Consider the following 26,347-nt stretch of genomic DNA (forward strand, 5'->3'; position numbering starts at 1 on the left):
AGGATGGGGGAGTAGCCCCTCCCTTGCGGTTTGGTAGGGAAGTTAATGGTAAAAAGCAGTGCAAGTACTAGAGCGTAGTGGGTCCTCAGGGCATGCGAGCTGGATGGACGAGTGTGAGGGAAGCGCCAGGAGGCTGAGTGAGTTGCTTTGCCCAGCAGACTGGGCAGTAGGGGCCCATCTCCCCCGGCTCACCCACACTGTGACCCTTTCCCCATCACCTGCTCACTTATGCCCCTCACACCCCATTCCCAGGGCTCGCAGCCTCACAGGGGCGCTGCTGAGGTCTGGGACCTTGCTCTGTGCAAGGGAACTACAAGCCAAACCACCTCTCTTCGCTGCGGAGCCTGTGTCCCACAAGGGGAACCGGAGCAGTAGTACTCTCTGGCACCCCAGCCGCCCCTTCCCAGAACCCCCTTGGTTGCAAAGCAGAGACAAAGGCTCTCGGACCCTCTACAGCAGAGCAAGAAGATGCAGAGGACGGACGCCGCATTCTCTCCAGTCCTATGGTGGACTGTCTTCAGCCCCAGGGCCCTCCCTCCTTCCGGCCCACACTAGGGTGGGGGGAGATGAGGTCATTCCAGGCCCTCCTTGGCCTTGAGGACTCACTGCCTCTCTCCCACAGCTTCTACCAATCCACTATCCCTTTCCTTTTAGGCTCAGCTCAATGCCATCCCCCTTGACCACCCCAGGCCCCTGTAACCACAACCACTTTGAGCATTGATGGCCTCTGGATTGTCCCGCTCACTCAGTGCACAGACACTGGGGCTGTATCAGTTCTCTGGTACCTTTATTATCCATTCCCAAGGGAACTCCTGGCTCCCCAGTTCAGGGGTGCAGACGTCTCCTAACACCATGCCAGGCACGGTGTAGGATGGGTGACAGAGAGCACTGGACGGACTTTTAGTGGCCTTGGCCAAGTCACTGCCATTTCTGTCGGCTCTGCTCTGGAAATCCTGGGGTCAGAGGCTGGGGTGGAGGGAAGGCCTTCCCTGTCCAGCCCTGGCCCCCTCCATGGGCACATGCGCAGTCAGGCCTGAGGAGGAAGCACCCCCACCTCAGGCCCCAGAGAGGCCCCTGGGAGCAGCGGGCCGTCCCCTCCCTGGCCCCAGACTCTGAATGCCAGCGGACGGCCCTCTCCCTCTGCTCAGGAGCAGGCAGGAGGGAGGTTTTGGGCCTAGGGTCTGGCCCGCAGCCCTCAGATGGGGTGCACAAACTGGTAGACAAGGCGCTGGGAAATGTCGGGCTTCCGGATAATGCCCTTCTTGTAATACTGGCGGATGGAGCGGCTCAGCTTGTCGTAGTTCATGGCTGGACGGTTCTTGCGGATGCCCCAGAGCCGGGCCACCTGGGCCGAGTCTTCAATTTTGAAGATGCCTGGGGGCAGCAGGAGGGCCCGGAGAGAGCCAGCCGTGCAAGTGGGGCCAAAAGGGAGAAAGACCGAGATGGACAGGTTAGTCTCCCACTGGGCCATGGGAGCCAGGGGCAGCCAGGGGCAGGGGTCAGGCTGGGGGGCCACCACATCTCTTCCCAAGGCTGTGGTGAGGGGTAAAGAAATGTGTGCAGAGTGTGCCACAGGCCCAGTAAGTGGTAAATAATACCGCGGAGTCACAACCTCCTGGGTGCACGTGTCCGTTCATGGGTTATTTGTGGCCCTGAGGGCCTGGCCCTTGCCAGCCTCTGCTCCTATTTGGCGTTTGTCCTGCGGGGCTCTGGGCTGTGCCCATGGCTCCTTTGGCACCCCCTCGCCGCCACCGCTGCCTTCCCCTTGCAGTTCCCAAGCTTGCAAAATCTCCTTGTACTCTCAGCCACTTCAGCCCTGCAGCCCTTTCTGGCAGGATTAACTCAGGAGGTGGTGGAAAGACTTGGAGCCAGCAGACCTGGGTTTGAATCCTGGCTCTGCCATTTTCTACCTTTCGAAGCTGCCTAAGGTGCCTTTGTTCTGTCGGTAAGAGGTGGTTAGCGTGACTACCACGTTGTTGAGTGGTTACAGAAAGTGCTTAGAGCACAGCCTGAAGGAAGTGCCCCTTGGGATGAGCTGTTACATTGTTAATGCCCCCAGTTCTCATTAGAAACCCTCCTGGCAAGGCCCAGGAAGCACACCTCCTCCAGGGAGCCTTCCCAGATCACCTCCCTGATCTCCTTTCCTAGAACTCTATCATGGGACTGTCTCCCCAGAGGACCGGCTCCCTCTCGGTCTCAAATACACATGCGGGGTCACCACACCTTGTGCAGGAACTTCTCTTCCAACCCCTCTAGCCTCTTCTCGTCCTCCACACTCAGCCCCAGAGTCACCTCCTCTGTGAAGTCCTCCTGGACTTGGGCATGGCTGCCCCCATAGCCCCGACATACTCTGCTCACCAGCTCATTTCACTGCTGGTTCTCCTACAAGACTGTAGGTCCCTCGAGGACGGTGTGCAGCTGAATCCTGCCCGCACCCTCAGGACACTGTAACTCTCTGGAAAAGTCAGCTGAGCAAGTGTGGAGCCAGAGGAGGTGCTCAAAGAAGGTTTGTTGCATGAATACATCTAGTCCCTTTCACAGATAAGAAGACTGAGGTCCGGGCACCCAGAGCTGCTCCTGGCAGAATGGGGCCCAGAACCCAGGTTTCTTGGCTCTGAGCCTTTTCTGAAACACACACACAACGTCTGGTCCTGTGCTGTTCAACGAGGTGGCCACCAGCCACATCTGGCTCTTGAGCCCTTGAAAGGGGGCAAGTCCGAATGGAGATGTGCTCTAAGTGTAAAATACACACCGGATCTCGAAGACTTAGTAAAAAAAAATCTAACAATTTTTATATTGATTACATGTTGAAATTATAGTAACTTATAATATTAGGTTAAATAAAAGTATCGCTGAAGTTAGATTCACCCGTCTAAAAGATTTTTGTTAATGTGTCTACATATCGCGTATGTGGCTCGTGCTGTATTTCTCACTGGACACTGTCAGCCTCCCCACTGAAGCTATGACGTTCTGAGGGCAAAGGCTGTCTCATTCTCAGCAGGATTTTGAGTTCCTGCTATGTCAAAGGCACTGTGCAGGGCTGGGGACCCTGAACAAGGCAGAGCCTGGCCGGGGGACAGACGTGGCCACAAACCGCACACAGACCCCGGGCGGGTCCAAGGACGGCCGTATCTGGCATTCAGGGCACAGGTGGGGGCAGCTCCACCCCTCTGCCCAACCCCCACCCTCCCGGCGCCCGGCACCCAGTAGGAACCCAGGCAGGACCCCGCTCACCCCAGTGCGCCCTCGCTGCCCCCGTGGCCCCTGCCGGGCGCCCTGCTCACCCTTCTCCTTGTTGAGCCAGCGGATGAAGCGGCCGTAGCTGTGCGGCTTGAGCAGCAGTTCTCTGAGGAACTGCCACAGGTGGATGGGCTGCCCGGAGCAGGACGAGTCCACCTCGCTGTCAGTCCAGCTCTCCTCGCCCGCGGACGCTGGGCAGCCAGGGAGGGAGCAGTGCGTGAGGAGCCCCCGGCTCCAGTGGCAGCCGCCCATCAACCCCAGACCCCGGAGCCGGCCCCCCGCCTGTCCTGCCCCAGCTCACCGCAGTAGTGAATGGCCCCCGGGGAGGTCCTCTCTTTCATCCAGGCCGCTGGGGGACAAGGAGAGAAAGTTAGGGACCCACGAGAGACCCTAAGGGTCGAGGAGGGCGTTTCAGTGGGACTGTGGGGCCAGAGAAGGCCCCCTTTGGCTGGAGATTTCCCTCTGGCTTCCTCCCTCTTGCCACTTGGGAAGACAAGTTGTTTACAGAGCTGCTGCCTGGAAGAAAATTTAGGATTTGGGAGCTGGGAGGGACCTTAGAGGCCATGCACGCAGCCCTTGATGTCTAGACAGACGAGTGGAAGTCGAGCCTTGCTCTGCCTCCCTTTTCTCACTTGTGAAATGGGGCCGGGACCCCCTCACAGGTCCTGCAAGGATCCAGGGTGATGAAGTCTTCGCAGCACCCTGGCCAGGGCCGGTGTGAGAAAAACAGCCCTGCCCTCCTCTGCCTGCCGAGGTCACAGCGGCCGTCCATGCCTCCCACTCTCCTCCCAGCCCCTCCCCGTCTCTCCACCCGCAGTCCAGGCAGAGGGGGCAAAGGCAGCCAGCGTCTGCCCACATCACCACCCAGCTCTCAGCCCAGCACTGTCCACTGCCCTTGCCAACCACTGGTCTCTGATGGGGCCATACACGTGGGTCCTGTCCCCTTGTTCACCCCGGGCCTGGAAGGGCAGTGGCCTTGACTCACTGGGCAGCACTGTCTCCTCCAGAGCACGTGGCTCTGCGCAGGGCACACTGTGGGCGCTCAGTGAGATGGAGACCATTTAAACACAAAGGGCTTGGCACGCAGCCATTAAAAACGGGGCAGCCGTGTAGATACTGATGGGGAACGAGACCCAAGATACACTGTTAAGTGCAGAACAGTGTGATACTCTGATACTATTCGTGTTAAAAGAAAAAAAAAAGGGTAAAACGCATACATATCTAATTGCTTGCATATGCAGAGACTTTCCCTGGCAAGGCAGCCAAGAAATGGTCATGGAGGCTGCCCCCTGGGGAGGGACTGGAAGGCTGGGGGTCAGGAGCGTGACGGAGAATCACTTCCCAGGGTAGACTGGTTTTCACTGTGTCTTTTTAAATCCTACACATTTATTACCACGTTACTTCTTTAATAAAAAACATACAAACAAAATAAAAAGACAAAGAAGAAGGGCTTTGTGATACCCACAGTCCCCATCAGCTCTGACGTCCCACGTCCTCACGGTTTAACTTCTACCTTGTAACTTCCCCCGTGCTCTGTCCTAAGTGCTGGGGGCTTGACCAGGGCTGGGAGCAGGTCGGGGCTGGTGAGTTCAGCCAGGACACAGGGAGGCAGTTGCCCTTGGGGCTGGGATCCAGAAGGGAGCCCTGACTAGGACCAAGGGGCTGTGTCCCCAGAGGAGAGTAACCTCCCAGCCAGCATCCTGGCCTAACCAGCCCACTCGGGGTTCCCAGCTCGGGGCCCGGGAGGGGCCGTTCCCACCCGCACCGGGTCCCACCTGATTTCCAGATGTCCAGGTGGGCGTGCAGCACCTCCCCGCCCAGGGGCGAGCGCTGGCGAAACTGCTCCTCCGACATGGCGCACAGCTCCTTGCCTCCCAGCTCCTGGAAGGCCTTGCCTACTGGGGGCAGCCGGTACTGGTGCTCCGTCCACAGCAGCCACTTCTGCACGTTGCCAGGGCTCCAGTCCACGGGGTCTGGAGCAAGAGACACTCCCTCAGCCCCAGGGGCTGCTTGAGGTCACCGCCCTGAACATGGCTTGCTCTTCTGTGATGGGGCACCCGTGGGAACTAGTGGCCAGGGACCATGCACTCCTGGGGGGAGGCCATGCCAGGCCAGACAGAGCCTTGAGGGTCCCTGAGGAGGGGCGTACCCAGGAAGAGGGGGTGGTGAGAAGGAGGAGGCGGGGCCCTAACAACAAACTTGGCGCGGGGCAGGGTGGCCTGGGGCCTCTGCACTCCCTACCTCACCCAGACCTCGGGTCATGCCAGACCGTTGCAGCTTCTCCAAGGGACCTTTTGGGGAGCCCCACCCCTGAGGGGACAGTGACATTAAACCCGAAACACCTGAGCTTCTTTCCAAGCTACCTCTTGCCTTCTCCAAACCCCTCAAGGAACCAGAGAAAACCCCAACCAGGAATTAGCCCTACAACCCCCACCCCCAACCCCCACTGTATTTTACAGATGAGGAAACTGAGGCACAGAGGCTTCATCCTCTTGTCCAACACCGAACAAAGGGCTGGGTGCATAGTAGCTGCTCTGTGCACATGCGGTGAATGAATGAGGGCAGAGCACAGGGTGGTCACGGGGCAGCCACAGGCCTCAGAGGCCGGGAGGGGAGGCACTGGCTAGGTCTGAGATGTCTCCCTAGGGAGCTGCTCTGGGGTGAGCCTGGCAGGGCACATGGGTGGGGGCTGGGCTGCAGGCACAGTCACAATGGGACCTCCAAGAGAACTTCGTGGTCTAAGCTGCTGCCCCAGCTGGGTGACCTGCAGACTGGGTGACTTAAAGCCATTTTCCTCTCCAGGGTCAAAGCAATTTGTTTCTGTTCCCATTGTTCGGAGGGCAGGCCCCGCCCCGAGCCAGTGTGGGAGCCGAGGCGCCGTGGGAGAGCCTCCCTGGGGGGGCCTGGCAGGGGCATTGGGGCATGGGTAGGAGCCAGCTCAAGAGGACACCAGCTGGGACTGTTGGGGAGTAGGGGCTGGGCCCAGATGACTCCGGGGGGGAGGGGTTGGGCCTGAGGGATGCCTGAGACCCCTCCTGTGTGAAGGCAGGACAGAGAGGGGGATGTTCAAATGCCAGGACCCAAAGCACAGGAGGTGGGTCAGGCCTACCCAAAGCTGAAGAGATGATGGGGGAACAGGGACTATAGACCCAGCCACCCCTCGACCCACAGCACCATCTCCGTAACCACACCTTCCAGGCCCTGGAGACACGTGCCCAGTCTCCTGATGTCCCCTCCCTCATCACCACTGGACCAGCGACACATTTATCTATTTATGATCTGTTTCCCTCACTGTAGTGTCAGCGTCATGAACGAAGGGGCTTCTGTGCTGTGTTCACCACTCAATCCCCCGGTGCCAGAACAGGGCCTGGCATAGCAAAAAGCTCCTGTTTATTGAGCGTCTATTATGTGCCAGGCGCCAGCCTAGGAAGTGGGGATGTAGGGTGAACAAAACAAATGGAAACCCCTGCCCTTAGGGCATGTACATTCCAGTGAGGGAGACAGAGAGTAAACAAGATAAATAAAATACGCAGCGTATCAGATGGTCTGTGCTACGAGAGAAGGAAGGCAGAGCGGAGGAATAAGAGGCAGGGGTTTGGGAAGGCGTCATTGAGATGGTGCCATTTGAGTCAAGACCTGAAGGAGGTGAAGGGGGAGCCAGCTAGGCATTTGGGGAAGAGTATTCTAGGTTGAAGGACCAGCAGGTGCAAAGGTCCTGAGGTGTGAGTGTTGTGGAACAGCAAAGAGGCAGGTGTTGCTGGAGCACAGCGAATGAGGGGAGAGCAGAGATAAGTCTCAGAGGAGGTGGTGGGCCAGATGGCGGAGAGCTCGGATTCACTTCATCCAGCACCTACCAAGTGGGGACCCTGGGCTGCGGCCGTTGGGGCCCAGAGGGCTGGAGCTGTGCCAGCCCAGGCTCATGGCTGCTGTGTGCTGTGGGCTGACCGTAAGTGTGGAAGCACCGGCCTCTCTGGGGCTCCTGAGGCTGGGCTAGGGGCAGCCAGGGTGCGGCAGGCAGCGTCCCGGGCCCTGCGCGTGCCCGCCGCCACGGAGGGGCTCACCTGCGGTGATGTTGAGCAGCTTGCAGGCCGTCTCAATGTCCTTGAGCACCTCGCCCACCACCATGGACTGCACCTGCTCCAGCGAGTGCTCCTCCAGGGTCAGCCCGCCCGGCGCCAAGTCCAGGCCGCCCCCAGGGGCCTGGCTGTCGATGACCGGGCACTGCTCGGGCTCCTCAGGCGGCTCGTCCCGAGCGCTGGCCCCAGGGCCCTTGGCGGCCCAGCTGCCATCGTCGGGGTACAGCATGTCGAAGTAGGAGAGGTAGAAGGCGGACAGGCCCTGCTCGGGCGTGGCGGGGGGGCTGGGGCTCCAGTCTCGGCTCTCGGGCCCTGCTGCCCCCACGGCCACCTTCTCCAGGCCTGTCCGCAGCACAGCATCGGGGGCCAGCAGGAGGCGGCTGGGGGCCACGCTGCTCAGGCACGGGCTGGCGCTGCCCATGCCGCTGCTGCTCGGGCCGGCGGCCGCGGCTATAGAAATGAAAGAGGAAGGAGAGTCGGGTTCTGGCTGCGTCCCCGTCCCCGTGGGGGCCGCTAAGCTGGTTACGGGGATGAGGGGCCCAGTGGGCAGTGGCTGGGCCTGGGAGACAGTTGGGCCTTCCGGGTCACTGGGCAGCGAGGCCGGGGCTGGGCAGACAGGCCTTCTGGCCGGGAAAGAGATGGGAGTGGGGTGGGACTGTAAATGGGCAGCTCCCTCGCCCCCGGGGGAAGCCAGGTTGGCCGGGAGCTGTCAATCTTGACACACGTAGTGTGCTTCAAACAACCTTCTGGGGTTCTTGACCTCACACAGTCCTCACAGTGGAAGGCACGATCAGCCCCATTTGGCAGACGAGCAAACTGAGGCCTGGACAAGGAGCCTTTAAGGTGGAGGAAGTTCCTTCTGAGAGCTAATCTAAATCTTTCCTGCTGTAGCAAAGCTTATTTTCTTTTATTCTGCCCTTGAAGGGGGTTGGGAAGAGAAAAAGGCAGCACCATCTTCCCCAGCCAGGGGAAGGAAGAAAGGAGCAAGGGAGGGGCGTGGCATGGTAGAACCCCTTCACAAGCTGGGGAGGCGGGCCCTGGCCCCCTCCATTGGCCTCTGGGGGTGTGAATATTCCCAGAGTAACGCTGCTGAGGGAGTCACTGAGCAACAACTTGCAGGTGTGCTTGGCCTGCCCTGCTCAGGGCCGGGTTCCTGGTACCCGCCTGCCCTGGTCTCCCCTGAAAGGAGCAGCCCCAGGCCCCTCCCAGCTCTCAGAGCCCCGTCCTCTCCCCTCATGCCCTAGAGGAACGAGCAGCTGCCCAAAGCAGAGCCCAGGAGCCCACCTACAGCCCCGGCTTTGCTGGGGGCAGGAGGGTGGCGAGAAGGCCCAGGATCTAGGAACGACTGAGGCCTCAGCAGCCCAGACACCGTCTCCTCCCTGCCATTTGCCTCAACACCAGGCCCTGATGGCCTCCAGCTCCATCGGTCACCCAGGCTCTGCTTTGCCCGGCCCTTTGCTCTGAACCCCAGACTGGAGTAGGCGGTTTGGGAGAGGCAGCGACTTGAGAGACGTACAGACATCAAAATACCAGGGTTTCTGGGATATTTCTGTGATTCGTGGGCCTGATACTCAAAAATCAATCAGAACGGAGGTGGAGGATTAACAACAAATACATGCTGCCAATAACAGAGGAGAGCACTGAGAAAGGAGGGAGGGAGCCCATGCGCCCGCTCACGTGGGGCCCTCCCCGGGGGTGTTTGTACTGAAAGCAGTGGTTCTCAGCCATGGTGCCGGGCCAGAAGCACCAGCGGTGCGTGGATGGGGGTGGGTGGGGGCCCTGTGGGCGGTTCAGACGCTGGCTCGAGTTTGGGGGCCACTGCTCTAAGGGCATCTGGCAGGAAGCGGGAGAGACTTTCATCAAAGGACCCTCTAATGGTGGGACTGGCTATGCCACACTGGGACAGAGCAGGGCTCCCTGGCACAACTCCAGCCACCCGTGGGACTGGCCAGTTCAGCCTCAGTGTGCGGCAGCGTCTGTCCCTGCCGGTGGGACAGAGAAAGGACTGTTGGGAAGACACTTCCAGGCTCCCTAGGGCTGCAGCAGCCCATTCTGCACCTTCGTTCAACTCAGCAAACGACATCCTTTCCTTCTGGATAGGATGGCTTGGTAAATGGAACCCAGGTGGAATTTCAGCTCCCTTTTGTCCCCTCTCTTGTGCAGTGCCCAACCTTCCCAACTTTACATGGCAGCCCTGCAGTTGTCTGTGGCAGAGAGAATACCAGAAAGAGAGAACGGGGTTCCCTCTGATCTCAATTCTCCTTTTAAGGGCTCCTTTAAGTGACAAGGAAGGAACGGCCAGGGTGGGGTGGGGTGGACAGGGATGGAGGGGGAGCCAGTGTTGCGGGGGACAGAGGGCAGGCCTGGAATCATTTCAGGTCCTTCTGTGCAAACACACGTGTGTGCTGTGGGCCCACATTATTTACCCAGGCAGCACCAACAGCCCGCTCTGCCCCTGGGTCCCCACCCTGCCTGTGCCCGTGCCCCACCCTGGAGGTGGCCCCACTCCTGGAGACCCCCTCTCAACCCTCCCCCCCCGCCATCCCCCACTGCCTGCCTCCCGCCCCATCCACGTCCCCAGAACTCCCGTGCCTGCCACGTTAGGATAGTCTCTGCCAACACCCTGGGCCGTGTGCCAGGGAGACGGAAACTTTCCCAGCAGGAGGACTTGCCTCCCTCGTGGCCCTGCTGTTTGCTCAGCCTCAGCTACAGGTAGGATGGGAGGTAGCTGCTATGTTTCGGGGCACAATGGCCCGAGGGGTCAGCGAGGAGGAATGGGCAGGGCAGGTGGCAACGTCCGTCAGGCTGGGATGTGATGACACATCCCTGACATGTTTGTCAAGTGACCTTCATGGCCCTCACACCTGTCCCCTCCCCGGGCCTTATTCTCACTCCCATTCTGTGGATGGGGAGGTTTAGGTGCAGAGAACTAAGTGACCTGGATCCAGGTCTTCCAACTCCGGGCCCAGGGCCCCTTCACCAGCAGAGAATTCCCGCCTCCTCCACACCCCACATTCCAGCGCCCCAAGTCACCTTGCACCTAAATGCGAAGGAACCTGCTCTCAGCCCAGGCTCGCCCCCCCCGCTCCCGGGTGAAAACTAAGTTAATGATTAACCGCACGGCGGGAGGAAAGATCCGACTGTCGGCGTGGGGAGTGGGTGAGGAATGCTCCGCCTCCAGCAGCCCCGGTCTAGAGGCACCTTGGTTTACTGGTCAGGGGCTGGTGGGCCCAGCCTGCAGCCCCGGCATCTCCTCCAGACCCTGGGGCTGGACCAGGGAGGGAAGAGAGACCTGCACAGTGAGCGCCTCCTATGTCCAGAGCGCTCATGCACGCTACCCCCTTTCCTACCCACAGCCTGGGTGATGTGGACTCGAGAGCCCGTTTCACAGATACAGACAGTGAGGCTCAGAGAGCTTATACAGCTTGCCCGAGGTCCCCAGTTAACCATGTGTGGGCTCTGTTCATCATACCATGTTCCCTCTGAGAATTCTGCTCTGGCCAGTCCCCTCTTTCCAGGGTCCTTCCTGCCTTCTGATTGACCAATTTGATCCTCCAAAAGTCCATTCCCACCTCCTGGCTGCTCACTCCACCCTACTGTCATGCTCATTTCCCTCCGACACACTTTCATCAGGCACCCCTGTGCTCAAGAACCTCCCATGGCTCCCCATTGCCTGCCCAGCCCAATCCCCTTGGCTGATGCCCACCTCTGAGCCTGCCTCCTACCCAGCCCAGATAATCAGAGCTGGAAAGGGCTATATATTATGTGATCGTTTTTTAGATAGGAACAACGAAGCCCAGAGTGGGGAAGGGAGTCATTCACTGGTTAGAGGCAGGGTCTGCACCAGAACCAGAGATCGATCAACATGGTGACCATATCCAGGCTCTAGTGAGAATAGCGTTTCTCCCCTGGTCCCTGTGCTATGGGCATGAGACGGCTATTTTCTCTTGTGTTCTTGTCCCTCTGCCTAAGATTCCCCTTCCTTCTCATCACAGTTCAGCCCAAAGCCCTCCTCCCCAAGGAAGCCCTCCCCAATAGCTCCCTCCTCTGACTTTCCAGCTCTCCCCATCTGTGCTATGCGATTCAGCCTCGATTACATTCATGGATGCTTGTCCATTCACAAGGACACACATGTGTTGGGAAAAACGAGGCTCAGAGAGTGGCAGGGATGTGCCCAGAGTCACACAGCAGAGCCAGGACCAGAGTAGAGGCCTGCTGACCCTCAGGTCACTGTTCCATAGGCCTAGGGTCCTGGGACAAGCCTGGTGTTTCCCACATCCACGTCCCTTGGAGGCAGGCCCAGCTCTCCCTACAGTCTCTGCCGGCTGGGGCCCAGGGGCTGCCGGTCTCCTGAGCAATGCCTCCAGCTCCCAAACCTCGAGCTGATCTGCTCTGGATTAAGCCACGTGTCTGGATTAAGGCTCAGCGTGTCCTGGCTCCCTTCTGCCCCAGAGGCTCTGGCTCCGAGTCTAGACAAAGAAAGTTTGGTAACAGCTGGTGGAGGCCAAGGCCCAGACACAGGACCAGAGGGTGTGGCAGTGGCCAGAGGGATTAGCCACCTGGGGCCCCTCCTCTCAGCACCTCCGTTCCCCCAGGAGGGCAGATGAGGAGAGAGGGTGCATTTACAGCAGCTGTTTCCTGCCGCTGCCTGGCCTGTTCTCACCCCTCGGGCCAGGAATGCGCCCCTGAAACTCCCCTGTCTTCCGATGGGTTCTCACTCCCACTCCTACTGGCACCAGCAAAAGATGCCCTGATGCCACCTGAAACCACAGCCTCAGGGAAGCAGAGTTCCCAGGGAGGTCTTTGCTAAGGCCCTGGGCTGTCATGGGATTGGAGCCTGCCTCCCACATCCTGCTCAGTCCAGGCCCTCAGGTCTGACCCCTGGGGGATTGTGAGTGGGATAAATATGCCTGAGCCCCACCTCCACCCTGAGACTCAGCCTCAGCCTGCCCAGAGCCCAGCACCCCGGCCGCAGACCCAGTGAGCAAAGCACCAAGGGAGAGTGGGTGGGGCAGGGGGTGACAGCCCATCCCTCAGCCCTGAGCTGGCCTCGCTCAGCCAGATGGAGCAGACCTCCTCCAGTTTCCCCAGGGGGGCCCACTGTCCTGCTGTCAGCCCCTCCCTCCCTCCCCCCAGGCACCTCCTTTAATGAGTCAGAGTCAGGGGGATGTGGCGGTGCCCTAACTAGGACCTGGCCAGGAGCCACACAGAGTGGGCAGGGGCCACATGGACCTGGCCCCCAGACCGCTGGTCAGCACCTTGGAGAGAAGCCGGGCCGGCCCAGGCCGCAGGGAGGCCCGGCTGGAGCCTGTGATCTGCTGTGTCTGGCTTTCTGAACCCTCCCTGCCTCTGGCCAGCCTCCCCTCCTCCAGACATTCCCTTCTCAGCCTCCTCTCCCCCTCTCACTCCCTCACTTCTCCTTGGACAGCTCTGGCCCCCCGATGGAACCCCAGCTCCCTTGACCTCAGAAACTGCTCTTCAAACTGGCTGGACCCAGGAAAAGCTCCCAGCTCCTCCTTACTGACCGCCTTTCACTGCCCCGAGTGCTGGCCTCTCCTCACTGGATAGACCACCCTCTTACCCAGGAAGAGGTCCCAGGCTGGCCACCTCCAGGCAGCTCTGGCCGTCTCTCAAGCACCCCATTGTGGCCATCCCCAAGCACCCGGGGTCCCGAAGGGCAGAGAGAAGGGAGGTGGGTCCTGGTTGGTGGCGGATGGAGGTCTTGCCTGTCTTGGGCTCAGCTTAAGAGTAGGGGAGGTAGGTTTCTTCTAGATCCCGGGGTTTCCCCACCTCCTCAGATCCCAGACCCGCCCAGGCCACTGCCCTAGCTCACTGAGGAGCCCTGCTCTCTGGGAGGCTCACTGAGGAGCCGGCTAGTGGGCCCAGGAGCCGGTGTGCGGGGAGACTCGGGGCACGGGGTGAGGCTAGTGAGGCTACCGAGGGATCAGAGGGTGGGGAGGGAGTTGGGGGCAGGGCCAGGGAGCAGGAGCACAGGGCACAGGAGACGAAAGGGTCGGGGGAGCATCCAGGAAGTCTGGTTTAGTCTGCTTCGCCCACAGTTCCCACGGGCAGCCAGAGCCCGAAGGCACCTTTGTTCCAGGTGTGTCTCCCATTCTCTCCCGCTGCCTGGGTACCGCTGGTGCCCACAAGGCCTCACTGACATTGCTTCCAACCCTTTCTTGGACAAGGCAAAGGCCAACTAAATAAACAGCTCCTTTGGGCTCACCCAGCCCCCAGGCCTGCCAGTATTACTCTCACCTGACAGATGCAGTGCTGGTGACCGAGCAGGGACTGGAACTCAATACTGAGCTCCACCCTCCTCTCAGATGGTACTAGGGTCACCCCTGCTGATCATCGCTTTCACCTCTGCTCTGGCCGTCCGCTGACCCAGCCCCTGAAAATCCGAGCCCCAGAGAGGTCGCATGGGTGGGCTCAGGTGGCATGAGCCTCAGCCCTAAGCTCATCCCTATCTTTGAGTTTGCTCGAAAAGGGGTGTGCGGCCTGGAAAGAACTTGAGGCCTCAGCATCTGGAGATGTGAGTTCGTGTCCTGCCCCGTTCCCACCATATGTGAGGCCCTGGGCAGCCCCTAGTCCCCTCCCGGCCTCAGCCTCCTCATCTGTTCTCTTAGGGGGTGAGTTACCTCCCAGGGCTTTTCTGGCCCAGACACTGTCTGGATTCTATGACCCTCATGACCCCCATCTTGCCCCTCAGCCTGACTTGGGCGGACGACGGAGGAGAAACAGAGGTGGGCACAGGGGGCTGCCCTTGCAGGCAGAGACATGATTCAGGGGTGGCATTTTAGGCAGAATAAGGGACGTGGCTACATCTCCCTCTGCCCCGCTCCTCTGGAGTCGGTGCCAGAGCCTCTGAAAGACTTGGTCCACCCTTCTGACCAAGCAGGGCCACCCGCCAGGCCGCCCCTCACCTCCCAAGTGGCCTGTCAGGCCTGGTTCCCGCCCCAGCAGCATCTCCTCCCCGCTTCCTCTAGTCGGACAAGCTGGGGGCTTGGCGTGAGCAATGCTGAGGCTGTCAGGCCAGAACCCCGATTTCCAGCCACAGCAAGTACAAATCCTGCCTGACTTTCAGGGCTTTCCAGAAACTGTGGACCACTTCTTCCTTCAGCCCTTGTTGAGCACGTACTGTGTGTAAATACAGCTCACGTCTCAGCACCCCAGGCCAGCACCACTGCCCTGCCTGGGCCGCCACACCCCCGCCGTCTGTGTGTGCCCCCTCCCATCACGAGCGCAGTCTCCCCCGGCCCCACAAGCCCTCTTTGCAGGGGCTGGGCCACGGCACCTTCCCTCTTCCCTGCACGCCTCCAGCACCTCGTGTACACCACCCTCCCAGCTGTTGAAACGGCAACGGGACTTCGAGGTTTCATGGGCATCTCCTTTCCCACACTCCAGTCCCAGCAAGGCTGCCCGGTCCCCGAAGGTGTGCGAACCCGCGGATTTCACCTGGCTCTGCCTGGGCACCCTGGTCCATCCTCTGGGCCTTAGTATCCTTGTTGGTGAAATGAGGACTCATGAGGATAATCGTGTCTCTGGGTTTTGGCGCGACAAGGCAGGACGGTGATGCGAGAAGACCTGACACTCCCCCAAGAGCTGTGTGTGTCCACGTCAGGTACTCTCGTCTCTGTTCTCCGTGTCTCTGCAGCCTCCTCCAGCCCAGAACGGCTGGATGGAAAGGCATAAACTCCTGCTGTTGAATCTGTAAAATCTTGGCAGGGCTGACAGAGAAAATGTGCCTTAAGCCCCAAGCCTTGGGCCAGGGAGCCCACCTTGCGCTTGGAGACAGGGTTTTAGGACCAAGTGAAGGCATCCCGACATTACAGAAAATGAGAAAGTCCAGAACGAACCGTCCTCAGCCCTTCTGTCCTGGAACTCTGGGGTGCGGGGGTGGGGGGAGGTTGTGGAAACTGGAGACACGAAGAGCTGGATCCCAGTGGCCCTCAGGCCAGCTTGCTGCCCTAAGAGCAGAGGGACCTGGGCCCCGCCCCTGTCACCAGTCGCAGGTGCTGGGACTGTAGCCTGGGCAGTTACCCCGAGGCCTCTCTCCTGGATCCAGAGCTGGAGGGAGCGGGAAGGGCACCTCAGTTCTGGCGGTGCCACAGAGACCTCATGGCCCCTTTCTCTGGTCCCGGGTGGGCTCTGTCCATCTGGCCCCAGCAGAGTTACAGTCGTGTCCCCGGCTGGGAGCAGTGGTCTGGAGGTAGGAAGAGGTCCACCCTCCCCTAGTCTGGAGGCCCCACCCAGCTGCCAAGAGGTGGGAGAGGAGAATCTGGCAGGGGGCACCTTCTGGGCTGGGAACATGCAAATGAGGCAGGGGAAGGAGCGGGCATTAAATGTCAGGAAGAGCCCAGGGCGACTGGCCTCGTGCAAAGTTTGCTTTGGGAAGAGTTGTTCCACCTGACAGGCCACTCGCTTGGCTGGGGGCACAGGGCGGGCCCTGGAGTGAGGTGGGGGTGGGGACGGGGGCGGGGAGGGTCTCAGGCGGAGTCTGAGTGCAGACTTCCTGCTCTGGGAAGGGGGCAAGAGACTCAGTTGTCCGGTCTGTTCAACAGGCTGTCCAGAACACGTCTTAAAGGGGTTGTGCAGATTGAGGGAGAGGCTGGATGGAAATTCCTTGTGAGTTACGATGGGCTGAGCATGCATGAACGTGGCCCTTGGGAGCAGGAGAGAGGATGTCAGTGGGGAAGAGGGGAGGGAAAGGCAATGGGGTGAGGGATGAGGGGCACAAAGGAAGAAGCAGGTGCCAACGGGGCGTGGAGGGGCCGAGGGGTGGAGCCTGGGGGATTGTTGAGGATGATGGTGAGGGAGCCCTGCGCCTTGCCCTGAGGTCATTCTGCTCCAAGCCCAGTCTAGGGCAGCTGCTGGCCTCACCCCCACCTCCCGCCTCTAGAAGGAGCCAGAGCCAGAGCCTCCCACCTCCCCTGACCTCAGCCTAGGAGAGCAGACTGGGAAAGCACACAAATCTTGCAAAGCCGGCAAATCCAGCTGGTCAGCCTGCCTTCACCAACTCCTACACAGCCTTCAAAACCTGGCTCCAGGTTCTCTTCCATGAAGCCTTTTTTTTTTTTTTTTTTTTTGGTGAGGAAGATTGGATCTGAGTTAACATCTGTTGCCAATCTTCCTCTACTTTATGTGGGATGCCACCACAGCATGGCTTGATGAGTGGTGCTAGGTCCATGCCAGGGATCTGAACCCAAGAAGCCTGAGCTGCCGAAGTGGAGCACACAAACTTAACCACTACGCCACTGGGCCAGCCTAGTGAAGGCTCTTTTAGCAGACAAGGCCACCTTGTCTAACCTTCTCATTGCAAGTGCGGGGAGGAAAAGTGACTTATCCAAGGCCACACAGTGGGCCTTAACCGATCCCTTCTTGGCCTCCACCTAGAATGTCTTTGTCCCCAGGTCAACCTGAACTGACTTTCCCAGGTTACACTCAAGTCATTTCACACAAAACTGTGCTCTATTGTTTCCGGGCTATTAACTTTTTATCTGCAATGACCTCAGTGGTGAAAAGTGGATTCTCCTGGTTCTTCTAATTCCCGCCAGCAGCACAGTTTCTGAGCATCAATGAGCATCTACTGCGAGCTATTTCCCCAGGCTTGGCTGACGGAGAAGCTTTCCCTAATTCAGAGGGTTCTTGTGAAAATCAGATGGCATCGCATCTGCCGAAGTGTTTTGTAATTGGTAACACACAGTAAACAAGTCCAGGAGGGACGGAGTTTTCAGCTCTGGGTCCCCCCACAGTGCCTGGGGCAGAGGAAACGCTTGTCCATTCATTGTCAGGCTCTCAAAGGGGAGGGTGGTCTCCTACCCAGAGAGAGACCACCTCCTCCATACCCGACCTCCCTGGGAACACTGAGGACGCTCCCTCTCCCCAAATTTCCGTGAGTTTGGGATCATGAGGCTCCAAGATGGGAGTCCCTGGTTCTGGCCCTCCCCGAGGTGGGCAGAGGGCAGGCAGGACTGGCCTGGCTAGGGGGACGTCCCCTGCCCCTCCCTCCCGCCACCTCGAGCCTGGGGCGGCCCCGATCCCTGTTTGCTTTGTCACTCAGCTGAGCAGCTGGTGCTGGGGAGATGCTGCTTTATTGGGGGTGCTGTGAAGCTGTTTACTCGGGAGGTGGGGGCGGAAGACGAGGCCAAGTCCCAGCCCTGGCCCAGCTCGGGGAGAAAGGCCGTGACCGTCACACAGTGGCCAGGGCGCTGGAGCCTGGTGGCCTGGGTGTGGGCTGCTGGGTGGGCCCAGCTGGCAGGGTGAGTGCGGGAACCGGGGCTAGCTCAGTGGGCCTGTCCACTCCCCAACCACACGCCCCCCCCCACCTCGTCCAGCCTCAGGGGAGCCCCCAGCTCTCCAGGCCCTTCAGCTTTCCACCCTGTCATCTTCCAGGACCCCTGTTTCTTTCCAATGTGCCCAGACCGGGGCCCATAGGCCCTCTGCTTCCTCGGGTACCCAAGTACCCAGGTGGTTTGCTCTGCAGCTCCCCAGACCACCTGGTTCCTGTGCCCACCACTGCCCCGCCCAGCCCCCGGGCTCTGGGCCTGTCCCCTCTGCTCCAACCTGGACCCCAGCCCTGAGCCTCCAGGCTCCAGCAAGCCCCTGCCCACCGTGGCCTCGCCCCGTGGAGCCCCTTCCCCTGGCAGAGCAGCCGCGGCTGGCAGCAGCAGAGAGGCTGCTTGTGTTTTGCTGGCCAAGCTGAACCGGCTGGTCCCAGGGGCTGAGGCTCTGCATCTGCTGCACTGCCTTCCCTCCAGCCTTCCCCGCCTTACCGCAGCCCCCCATAAACCCCCGCCGCTGGGCTCAGTGTGGTTGGGGGCCGTGACGGCACGGGGCGCTGCAGGCCTCCCTGGGCCAGGAGGCTCATCCAGAGTCTGGGGTCAGCCCAGGCAGCGCACGGAGGGATCAGCGGCTTCTGAGGGTGCAGGACTCAGATCACAGGCGCTGCAGGATCAGCTGTGAGCTTGCGAAGCCCGCCTTGGAATCCTGCCCTCGGTCACCCACGGCCCCCCAGCTGGCAGAGGAAAGGCCCCACGGCAGGGCACCCTGTGCCCCCCGCCAGACTCACCTGTGAGCTGCCTGGTGCCCAAGGAGTTGTCTGCTGCAGCACCAACCCTGGGGGCCAGGAGGAGGCGTGGGCGGTTGGGGCCACTGCTGGGTTTCAGCCAGGCATGTGGGGAGCCGGTGGGACCAGGGGCCAGAAGGGCGGGGGGCAGAGGTGGCACTCGGGGCGGCCGCCGGGGGCCTGGCCACCCTCGAGGGGTAGCCCTCTTAGGTCTCAGGGCTGCGTGGCCTGAGGGAGCCCCCGGCCCCCAGCCCAGGGCCACCTGCTGGCACTGTGGCAAGACCCAGTCGCAGGGGCTTCGGGGGGGGGCCACGGTGGGCTCAGGGCACCGGGTCTGTGGGGCTGTGTGGACGCAGGCGGAGTGCAGGAATGTGCTGGGAGGAAGTCAGGGAGACTGAGAGGAAGAGTTGGCCTGGGCCTGATTTCCCATTATAAGTAATCCTTCCTTATTTACCTGAACAAATACGCTCCCTGCTTACCTCAGACCACAGGCGGGCTCCCGGTTAACCCTTGCAGGCCTTCCCCTCCTCGCTGGGGGCCCTATACCCTGGCAGCCAGGGAACTCACTCACTCACTCATTCACTCATTCACTCATTCCCTCACTCACTCACTCTCTCACCCATTAGTTGATGCATAGCTACTGAGCTCCTATTATGTGCGGGGCACAGGGAACATATCCACAGGGACCTGGGCCAGGGCACTAAGAGGGGTCAGCTGAGTGCAGGGAACAGACAAGCAAACAGCAGTGGAAATTCAGTCACCCACGCCCCAGTGGAGGGCTACAGGAGCACTGAGGCAGGGGAAGTCAGAGAGGGCTTCCCGGAGGAAGGGCTGTCTGGCTCCCTGGGCTAGGGGTGGAGGGAACCCTGGGGAAAGAGACCTGAGGCTCATGCGCCCACCCACAACACATGGGAGCAGTGCTGTCTGTGCCCCTCAGGCCCGGCGCAGGCCCGTCACACAGTGGTGCTCAGGAAGGACTGGCGCTTGCTTTCCCAGGCCCAGAGCGGGGGTCGGCCAGCAGTGGCTTGCTCTTCACAGTCCCTGAGGGTGGAGGCAAAGAGGGGAGGCCACCCCCAGGCACCCAGTGCCCCCGCCCCTCCACCTCCACGAGTCCAAGGAGGGCCACGCGGACCAGCCCTGAGCTGCCTCCTCATCTGGCCGCGTGGGTGGAGGGATGTCCCTGGGGGCAGGGGCTGGCTCCTCCTTTCCCCGGATCACCTTGAAGGGCACCGAGCACCTGCCCCCGCCGTTCTGTCAGATGAGGGCATTGTAGATAATGCGTGTTGTTATTTCCTAATTTCAGTAGGAACTGTGTGAGCGCCCACGGCGTGAGCATTCCACGGCCGCAGGGAGATGCCAAGGCCTCAGCACTAGCTCCCCGTCACTGATGCCCAAACTGCCTGACATGTGGTTGCACTGTCCCACTTCTCCCCCTGCAGAGCCCTGTGCTTTGCTGTTGTCACGGGCCCCTTGGTGAGGATGGGTTATCAGAGTCGTTCCCCTGAGGCTGAGGGAGGATGGGACGGAAGTCGGGGAGGTAACACAAAGTCCTAAAGTGGCTACAGCCCCCCATCCCAGCCCTCCAGGGTCAAGAAAGAGAAAGACCCCCATGCGCCCGGGCGGGACGTCCTCCAGGATGCCTTTCTATCCCCTCTCCCCTGCCGGGCAGGCAGCCCTCCTCCCCACGCTCGGGAAGCTGCTGCTTGTAGCTGATGCGGCAATAATAACGGCCGCTGCTCAGTGAGCAGCTACTGTATGCCAGGCACTACTCAGCGCTCATGAGGTGCCAGGGCATTATTCAGAGTATAAGTACTACAACACGAGTAAGTACAAGGAGTACCCAACAAATGCTTATGGAATGGAAGGGGTGTCAGACATAGTTACCCCCAACGTCCATTCCCCCTTTTCCTCAGTAAACAATCCCTTAATTTTTTTGTTTTTGTTTTTGAGGAAGATTGGCCCTGGGCTAACATCTGCCACCAATCCTCCTCTTTTTGCTGAGGAAGAATGGCCCTGAGCTAACATCTGTGCCCATCTTCCTCTATTTTATATGTGGGACACCTGCCACAGCATAGCTTGGCAAGCGGTGCCATGTCCGCACCCAGGATCCGAACCTGAGAACCCAGGGTCGCCAAAGCAGAATGTGTGAACTTAACCACTGCACCACTGGGCCGGTCCCAACAACCCCCTAATTTTTAGCTGGGAACTTGGCTACCTGGAATTAAGGCTATTCCAGACCCCCTTGCAGCTAGATGTGACTATGTGATCAAGTAGGAGTGTCATGTGTCAATTTCCAGGAATCTTTCTTAAAAGGAAACTGGAATGTACCATTTGCCCCCTTCTTCATCTTTCCTCCTTGTTCCTGCCTGGAATGCAGCTGTAATGGCTGGAATTCTGGCTGCCATCTTGGACCATGAGGAGAAGATGGTGAAGCAGGGAGCTGGAAGGAGCCTAGGTCTCTGTGGATTGCAAAAAATCTCCATACTGGCTTTGGGCTGCCTATGTCAGGACTTTTATGAGGGAAATAGACATTTCACTTTTGTTAAGTGGGGTCTTTATTCTTCAAAGCCAAGCCTGATCCTAGCTGAGATAGACCAGAAGAAGACAGAGAGATGAAGATAAAACACTCTTGTAGCCAGTGAAGATATCTCACTGCTGGGTGGCAATGGGAAGGGGCTTGGTCATAACACAAAAACCCTTGACCTGGGGAAGTCTACTTCTTGAAGGCTGGGTACAGCCTTGCTCTGGGCCCAAGGGAGCACTTCACAGGTGTCTCCAGGGATGGGTGAGCCTCAATGGATGGACCAGGTGAGGCTGTGCTGTGTGTGCACAGAGATTCTACCCACCCAAGCCTGGAGTGGGGACCCAAAGAGCCTGGAGTCCCTGGAAGAAGAAAAGTGCCAGGAGGGGGCAAGGAGGGGACTCCCCATCTGCTCAGCTGGGGCTCACGTGGACTACGGCGCTGAGAGGCTGCTGGGGACGGACCTTAGTGGTGGGCTCAAGGGAGGTTTGATGCCCACCCTGGGGCAACTCTGGTGGGCTCCAGGGGGAGGGCCAATTAGAGCGCATCTTTAACCCATGAGGGGAACCTGGGATACATACAGCCCTCAACGCCTTGATGCGTCCAGCACGGTGTCATGGCACCAGTTCGGGATTTGATGCAAATACACATTCTGGTTCTGTCACCTTCCAGCTCCATGACTTAGGCCAAGTCTGAAACCTGCCAGACCCGCCCTCCCCATCCCTAGAGAACTCCCTCAGAGATCAGGAGGGAGATGACGTCTGTGAAAGTGCTCTGTGAACCCAGACGCCCTGCCCCAAAGCCTTGCTGACCACCAGCCACTTGCCACGTGTCTGACATGAGACATCTTACTCCCTTGCAGGTAGATATTACTAGGCCCATTTTTCAGGTGAAGAAACTGAGGCCTGAATGTTTAAAATGTCTTCCCAAGGTCACAGCTGGGAAGCAATGCAAACTCAAATCTGCAGTTTCCTCCATCACCCCGTGCCTGATGGGACCCTGGTACTTCCCCCATCCCCTCGGGGCCAAGCCTCAGGTCCCCGGCATGGGTCACTGCCTCCATCAGACCTCCTGCCTCCTGCCACAGCTCCCCCAGGCTGGTCTCCTCTTCAACCCCGCTCTGGCCACCTGGTGTTGGGTGAAATGTGCCCCTCCTGTTTTCCCCCATCCAGACCCCACCCATTTGTTGTGGGCGATGCCCACCCCAGAGCCGCCCCTCGCTGGCCGTGTGACTCCATCCTGGAACTTTTCTCTGACCTACTGAGATAACACATTCTCTCTGGCCACTGGGGTTTCTGAGTCTTGAGAGTATAAGCTAGGAGCTGCCAGCCCCAGAGCGAGTGACAGCCCAGAGGAGAAGGACCTTGCTGACACTGCTGTGCGAGCACCTAGAGGAAGTGCCACTTCCTCCCTCTGTTGTTCACATGGGTTTGAGCTGAGTTTCTTCCAAGTGCGAGGGAAAGAAGCCCCATGCTTGAAGCCCGGGCTCAGGGACCCTCGTTCTGGCCCCTGCAGACCCGACATGGCCCAGTGCTTCGTGCCCCAGTTGTTTCCCAGGGTTTCTTTTCGTCCCAGGATTCTGACTTCTTGAGGGCAGGGACTCTGGAGCAGCGGCAGCATCAGGCCCATGGCACAGATTATGATTTCTGGAGCCGCTAGCCCGAGCGCCCCTCCCTCTCGGGTCCTCTCTCACCGCTAGCCCAGCAGAGAGTGAAGAGCGCTGGGTGGGAGGCAGGGCCGGGGCTCGGTTTCGGGGCTGCAGTTTATCAGTGGTGTCATCATGGAGTCTCAGGCCCCCTCGGAGCCTCCCTCGCCTCCTCCGTGAAATGCAGATGATACTTGCCCCGCTGACCTTGCGGGAGGGCGATGTGACGCGTGACTGTCATTGACAGCAGAAGTGGATGTACTTTGGAAAGGGGAGTCTGTCTGTGGGTCAGTCAGTCAGATTGCCGCCTTCCTAGCTTTCTTTCTGCCCCATCTCCTTGCACCCCCATCCTCCTACTTGGGTCCTGCCCTCCCAGGAGTGGCAGCCTGGGGGTGATGGCAGCAACAAGGCCGGGACCCATGCCAGCCACAGAGAGACGGGGCTGCCAGCTGGTTCTTGTCCGCCCCCTGCCTGGTTGACACAGGGCCCTGCCTTCGTCCTAGGCTCCAGCTATGAGAAGGTGGGAACAGCTGGGGGGAGGGCTCCCCTGCTGACCTGTGAAGAGCCTGGGGCTGGTCACCCAAATGGGACCTTGAGGGCAGGATGGGCAGGAAGCCTGGTTTGTGGGACCCAGAGACCACGCAGCCTCGTGGCACAGAGGAAGACCCTGAGACCAGAGAAGCTAGGGAACAGACCCGAGGACACCCCAGGGCTGGGGTCTGAATGCAGACCCCCAACCGTGCCCGCTCACATGTGCTGCGAGCTGTCTCATCTACTCGTACTAAGTCCAGCGCCCGAGGGGTTGCTTGACCTTCCCACTCACAGCTGAGGAACCGAGGCCCCTTCGACTTCCCCAAAGTCAAGCTAGAAAGCAGCAGAGGCAGGACTCGGGCTGGGTCTGTGGCAGTCCTGTTTCCAGGACACCATGCTGCAGCTGGAGGGGGACAAGGGGACCAGGAATAGCCTGGGGGGTGGCATCTACGTCCTCAGGAACACACAACTAGGCGTTTCCATCAAATGGAGTCTGTAGGGCTCGCTTGGGCCCAGGGGTGGCCCCTGGGTGTCCCTGGGCCATGACACATTGCTCTGCACAGGCCACCATGCACTTGGAGCACCTACTCTGTGCCAGGCCCTGCAGGAGGACTGGGGCATGGTGGCCAGGCACAACGTGCCCTGGACGAGTTTGCGGTCTGGTGGCTACAGCCACTCAGTGTCTCTCTGCCTCCGAGGGCACAGATGACCCCAGCATCCCTCCCAAGGCTAGTCATCTGTGGGCTTACTGGTTTCATGAACGCCTACTGTATGCAAGACCCTTTTCTTTCTAGGAAAAACTGACAGGTGGGAGGTGCCAAAGGCCTTGCCAGCTTGGAGCCTGGCTCCCCAGGCCCTAGGCTTCCTCACCAATGCCATCTCCTGCCTGTCCCCACACTGGCCCCTCCAAAAGAGACCCCAAGCACCAGAGGGGACCTGAGCAGATGGGCCAGTCTTCTCTGTGTCCAAGGCCTGGCTGCACCCAACTCACACACCCTTCTCTGTAGCCTCACCCCACCCCAGGGCCCAGCACAGCCCTCAGGGTCCCCGGGGTTTCCCTGTGGATGGAGCCAGGCAGGCTGCTGCCAGAGATGGCCTCCAAGCCTGGGGACCCTGCAGGCCTGTGCAGGGGGCAGATAGGACGCCTTCCCGACCCTGCAGGCCCCCGCGATGGCGGCGCAGGGTGGTGTCCCTGGCTTGGTCTCTGCCACAGGAATCTACTCACTCCACAAACATGTGCTGAAAGGATTAGCGGTGACCCTCGTTGGGTATACATTCTAGAGGAGAGAGACGGACAGTCAACAGTAAAAGTAATGAACAAGCAAATTATACAGTACACTGAAAAGTGCTGAGCACCATGACAAATAGGATGTCAGAAGTGCTGGGCAGGACGTGCAGAGTAGCGTCAAGTGTGGCGGTCGGGGTGGACCTCCCTGAGAAGGTGGGATTTGAGCGAAAGCATGAGGGAGGTCAAGGCATGAGCCCGGTGGTTATCTGGAGGGTTCCAGAGTGGAGGCAAAGCTTGAGCAAAGGCCCTGAGGCAGCTCGTGCTTGCAGAACATGGAGGAGGCGGGAGTGGCTGGAGCAGAGGGCAGGGGTGCAGGGAGGTGAGGCCCAGGAGGCAGTGTAGACCCGACTCCAGGGCCTTGAAGCCGCAGCCCCTCATTTCCCGTCTCCCCTGCCAAGCACCTCACTTGTCCGCTGCTCGCTGTGAGCCAGATGCCACGCCTATTGCTTTACAGAAGCTGACTCGTGTAATTGTCTTCACAACCCCTGGAGGTAGAGTGTCCCTATTTTAACCTCAGTGAGGAAACTGAGGCGCGGAGAGGGTGGCAGCCCGCGTGGCGAGGCGTGGAGCCAGGATCTAAAGCGAAGCCCCCCCTCCCTGCTCAGTGCGTCAGCTGTCCCTCCGGAGCGCCAGGTGTGCCCGGGCTGGGCCATCGTGGGGGGTGGTGGTGGAGGGCCTGTGGCACTGCAAGAGGTGGCCACTGCTTTTCACCCCCGCCACCCTGTGCAGAACCAGCGGGGCCTGACAAAACCGCAGGCCCAGATAAGAGCACAATCGGGACCTGTTCTGTGGCCGGCCGGCTGGGGGCTGGGCCGGGGCAGTGGGCCGGGGCGGCGGCTGGCAGCCGGGGCCCTGCTATCGGTGCTCTGCCCCCCAGCCCATTAGCCCCTTTGAAATTTACCCACCTTATCAGGGGAGACTTCTGGGGGCGGGCTGTGGTGCCTTCGTGTCCAGCTGCGCACGGTGGCCTTGCGCCCACTCGGCCTCTGCCCAGAGGAGATGATGGGGGGGACGCAGCTGGGAAGGACCCCGAAGGGGCCCCTCCTCTCACACACAGACCTGGGCCACTGTCACTGCAGGTGGGCTCCTCCCAGGCCAAGAGACGGCCCTGCCCAGGCACTGGCCCTCCTTGCCTGCCCTCCCCCACTGCGCCACCCCCTTGCACTGAGCCTGCAGCCCCCCAGCTCCCTCACCCCTTCAGCCACACTCCTCTCGGCCTCCCGCCTCCTCCTGTCCCTGGCCGGCTTCCCTCGGCAGCCCAGGCCTGTGACGTGCCTGAACCTCCGTCACACCCTCAGCAAATGTTTATTGAGCACCTGCTACACGCCGTGGGGCACGGCGGTGGGCAGGACGGACCAAGCTGGCTCTCCCTCGGAGCAGACATTCTCGTGCTGGGGACAGAGGAGAAATACACACAGATAGGTAGGACACAGAGGGTGTCAGAAGGCCATGACGCTGCCCTGTGGCACAAATGAAGCAGGGATGCAGGATAGGAGGTACTGGGGCAATTTTAAGTGTGTGTGAGGGGGCGAGGGGTCAGGGACAGCTTGTCTGAGAAGATGTTTGAATCAAGACCCGAAGGGCTCTAACTCTCTCCTTCTATGGGGTTAGACTCACAAACACAAGGGCAGAGCCAAGAGGAGGACAGAGATCAACCAGTCCTACACGTTCCCTTTTTACTGAGGCTCAGAGAGGGCAAGTGCCCAAGGTCACACAGCACAACGGCAGCAGAGCCGAGCAGGAGTTAGAGCCCAGCCAGGTCCTTCTCCCCATCCCTGCTGCCCCCAGCCTGGGGCACTGCCAGGGCCCTGGTTAGGACAGTCTGGCTATTCTTGGGGAGTCTGGAGGGTGGACTGAGCCTGAGTGTAGATGCTCATAGCCGCTTGACTGCCTTTTGCAGCTAAGGGGCCCACCAGGTCTTGTTGGAGGCTAAGGGCTGGGGTGTAGACCCTGGTTGAAGGACTACAGGGTGCACGTG

At 59.9% G+C, this 26,347-nt stretch overlaps 1 protein-coding gene across 3 annotated transcripts; it reads right to left on the bottom strand.

Moving 5' to 3' along the window:
• Nucleotides 1-770: 770 nt before the first annotated feature.
• On the bottom strand, nt 771-25,414 carry SPDEF (SAM pointed domain containing ETS transcription factor). 3 transcript variants are annotated; one of them, XM_070585870.1, is made up of 6 exons: nt 25,275-25,414; nt 7,302-7,766; nt 5,016-5,213; nt 3,542-3,589; nt 3,285-3,431; nt 771-1,374 (listed from the first exon to the last, which is right to left on the bottom strand). In XM_070585870.1, the coding sequence occupies exons 2-6, from the start codon at nt 7,735-7,737 to the stop codon at nt 1,196-1,198; spliced, it is 1,008 nt and encodes a 335-aa protein (XP_070441971.1). In that variant the 5' UTR covers nt 7,738-7,766; nt 25,275-25,414; the 3' UTR covers nt 771-1,195. The 3 variants fall into 3 exon arrangements, with proteins under 3 accessions (XP_070441971.1, XP_008528670.2, XP_070441969.1); XM_008530448.2 differs by lacking the exon at nt 25,275-25,414 and adding an exon at nt 18,388-18,817; XM_070585868.1 differs by lacking the exon at nt 25,275-25,414 and adding an exon at nt 18,092-18,294.
• Nucleotides 25,415-26,347: the final 933 nt, after the last annotated feature.

The sequence above is a fragment of the Equus przewalskii genome, chromosome 19 (assembly GCF_037783145.1).
Source record: "Equus przewalskii isolate Varuska chromosome 19, EquPr2, whole genome shotgun sequence".
Taxonomy (NCBI): Eukaryota; Metazoa; Chordata; class Mammalia; order Perissodactyla; family Equidae; genus Equus; species Equus przewalskii.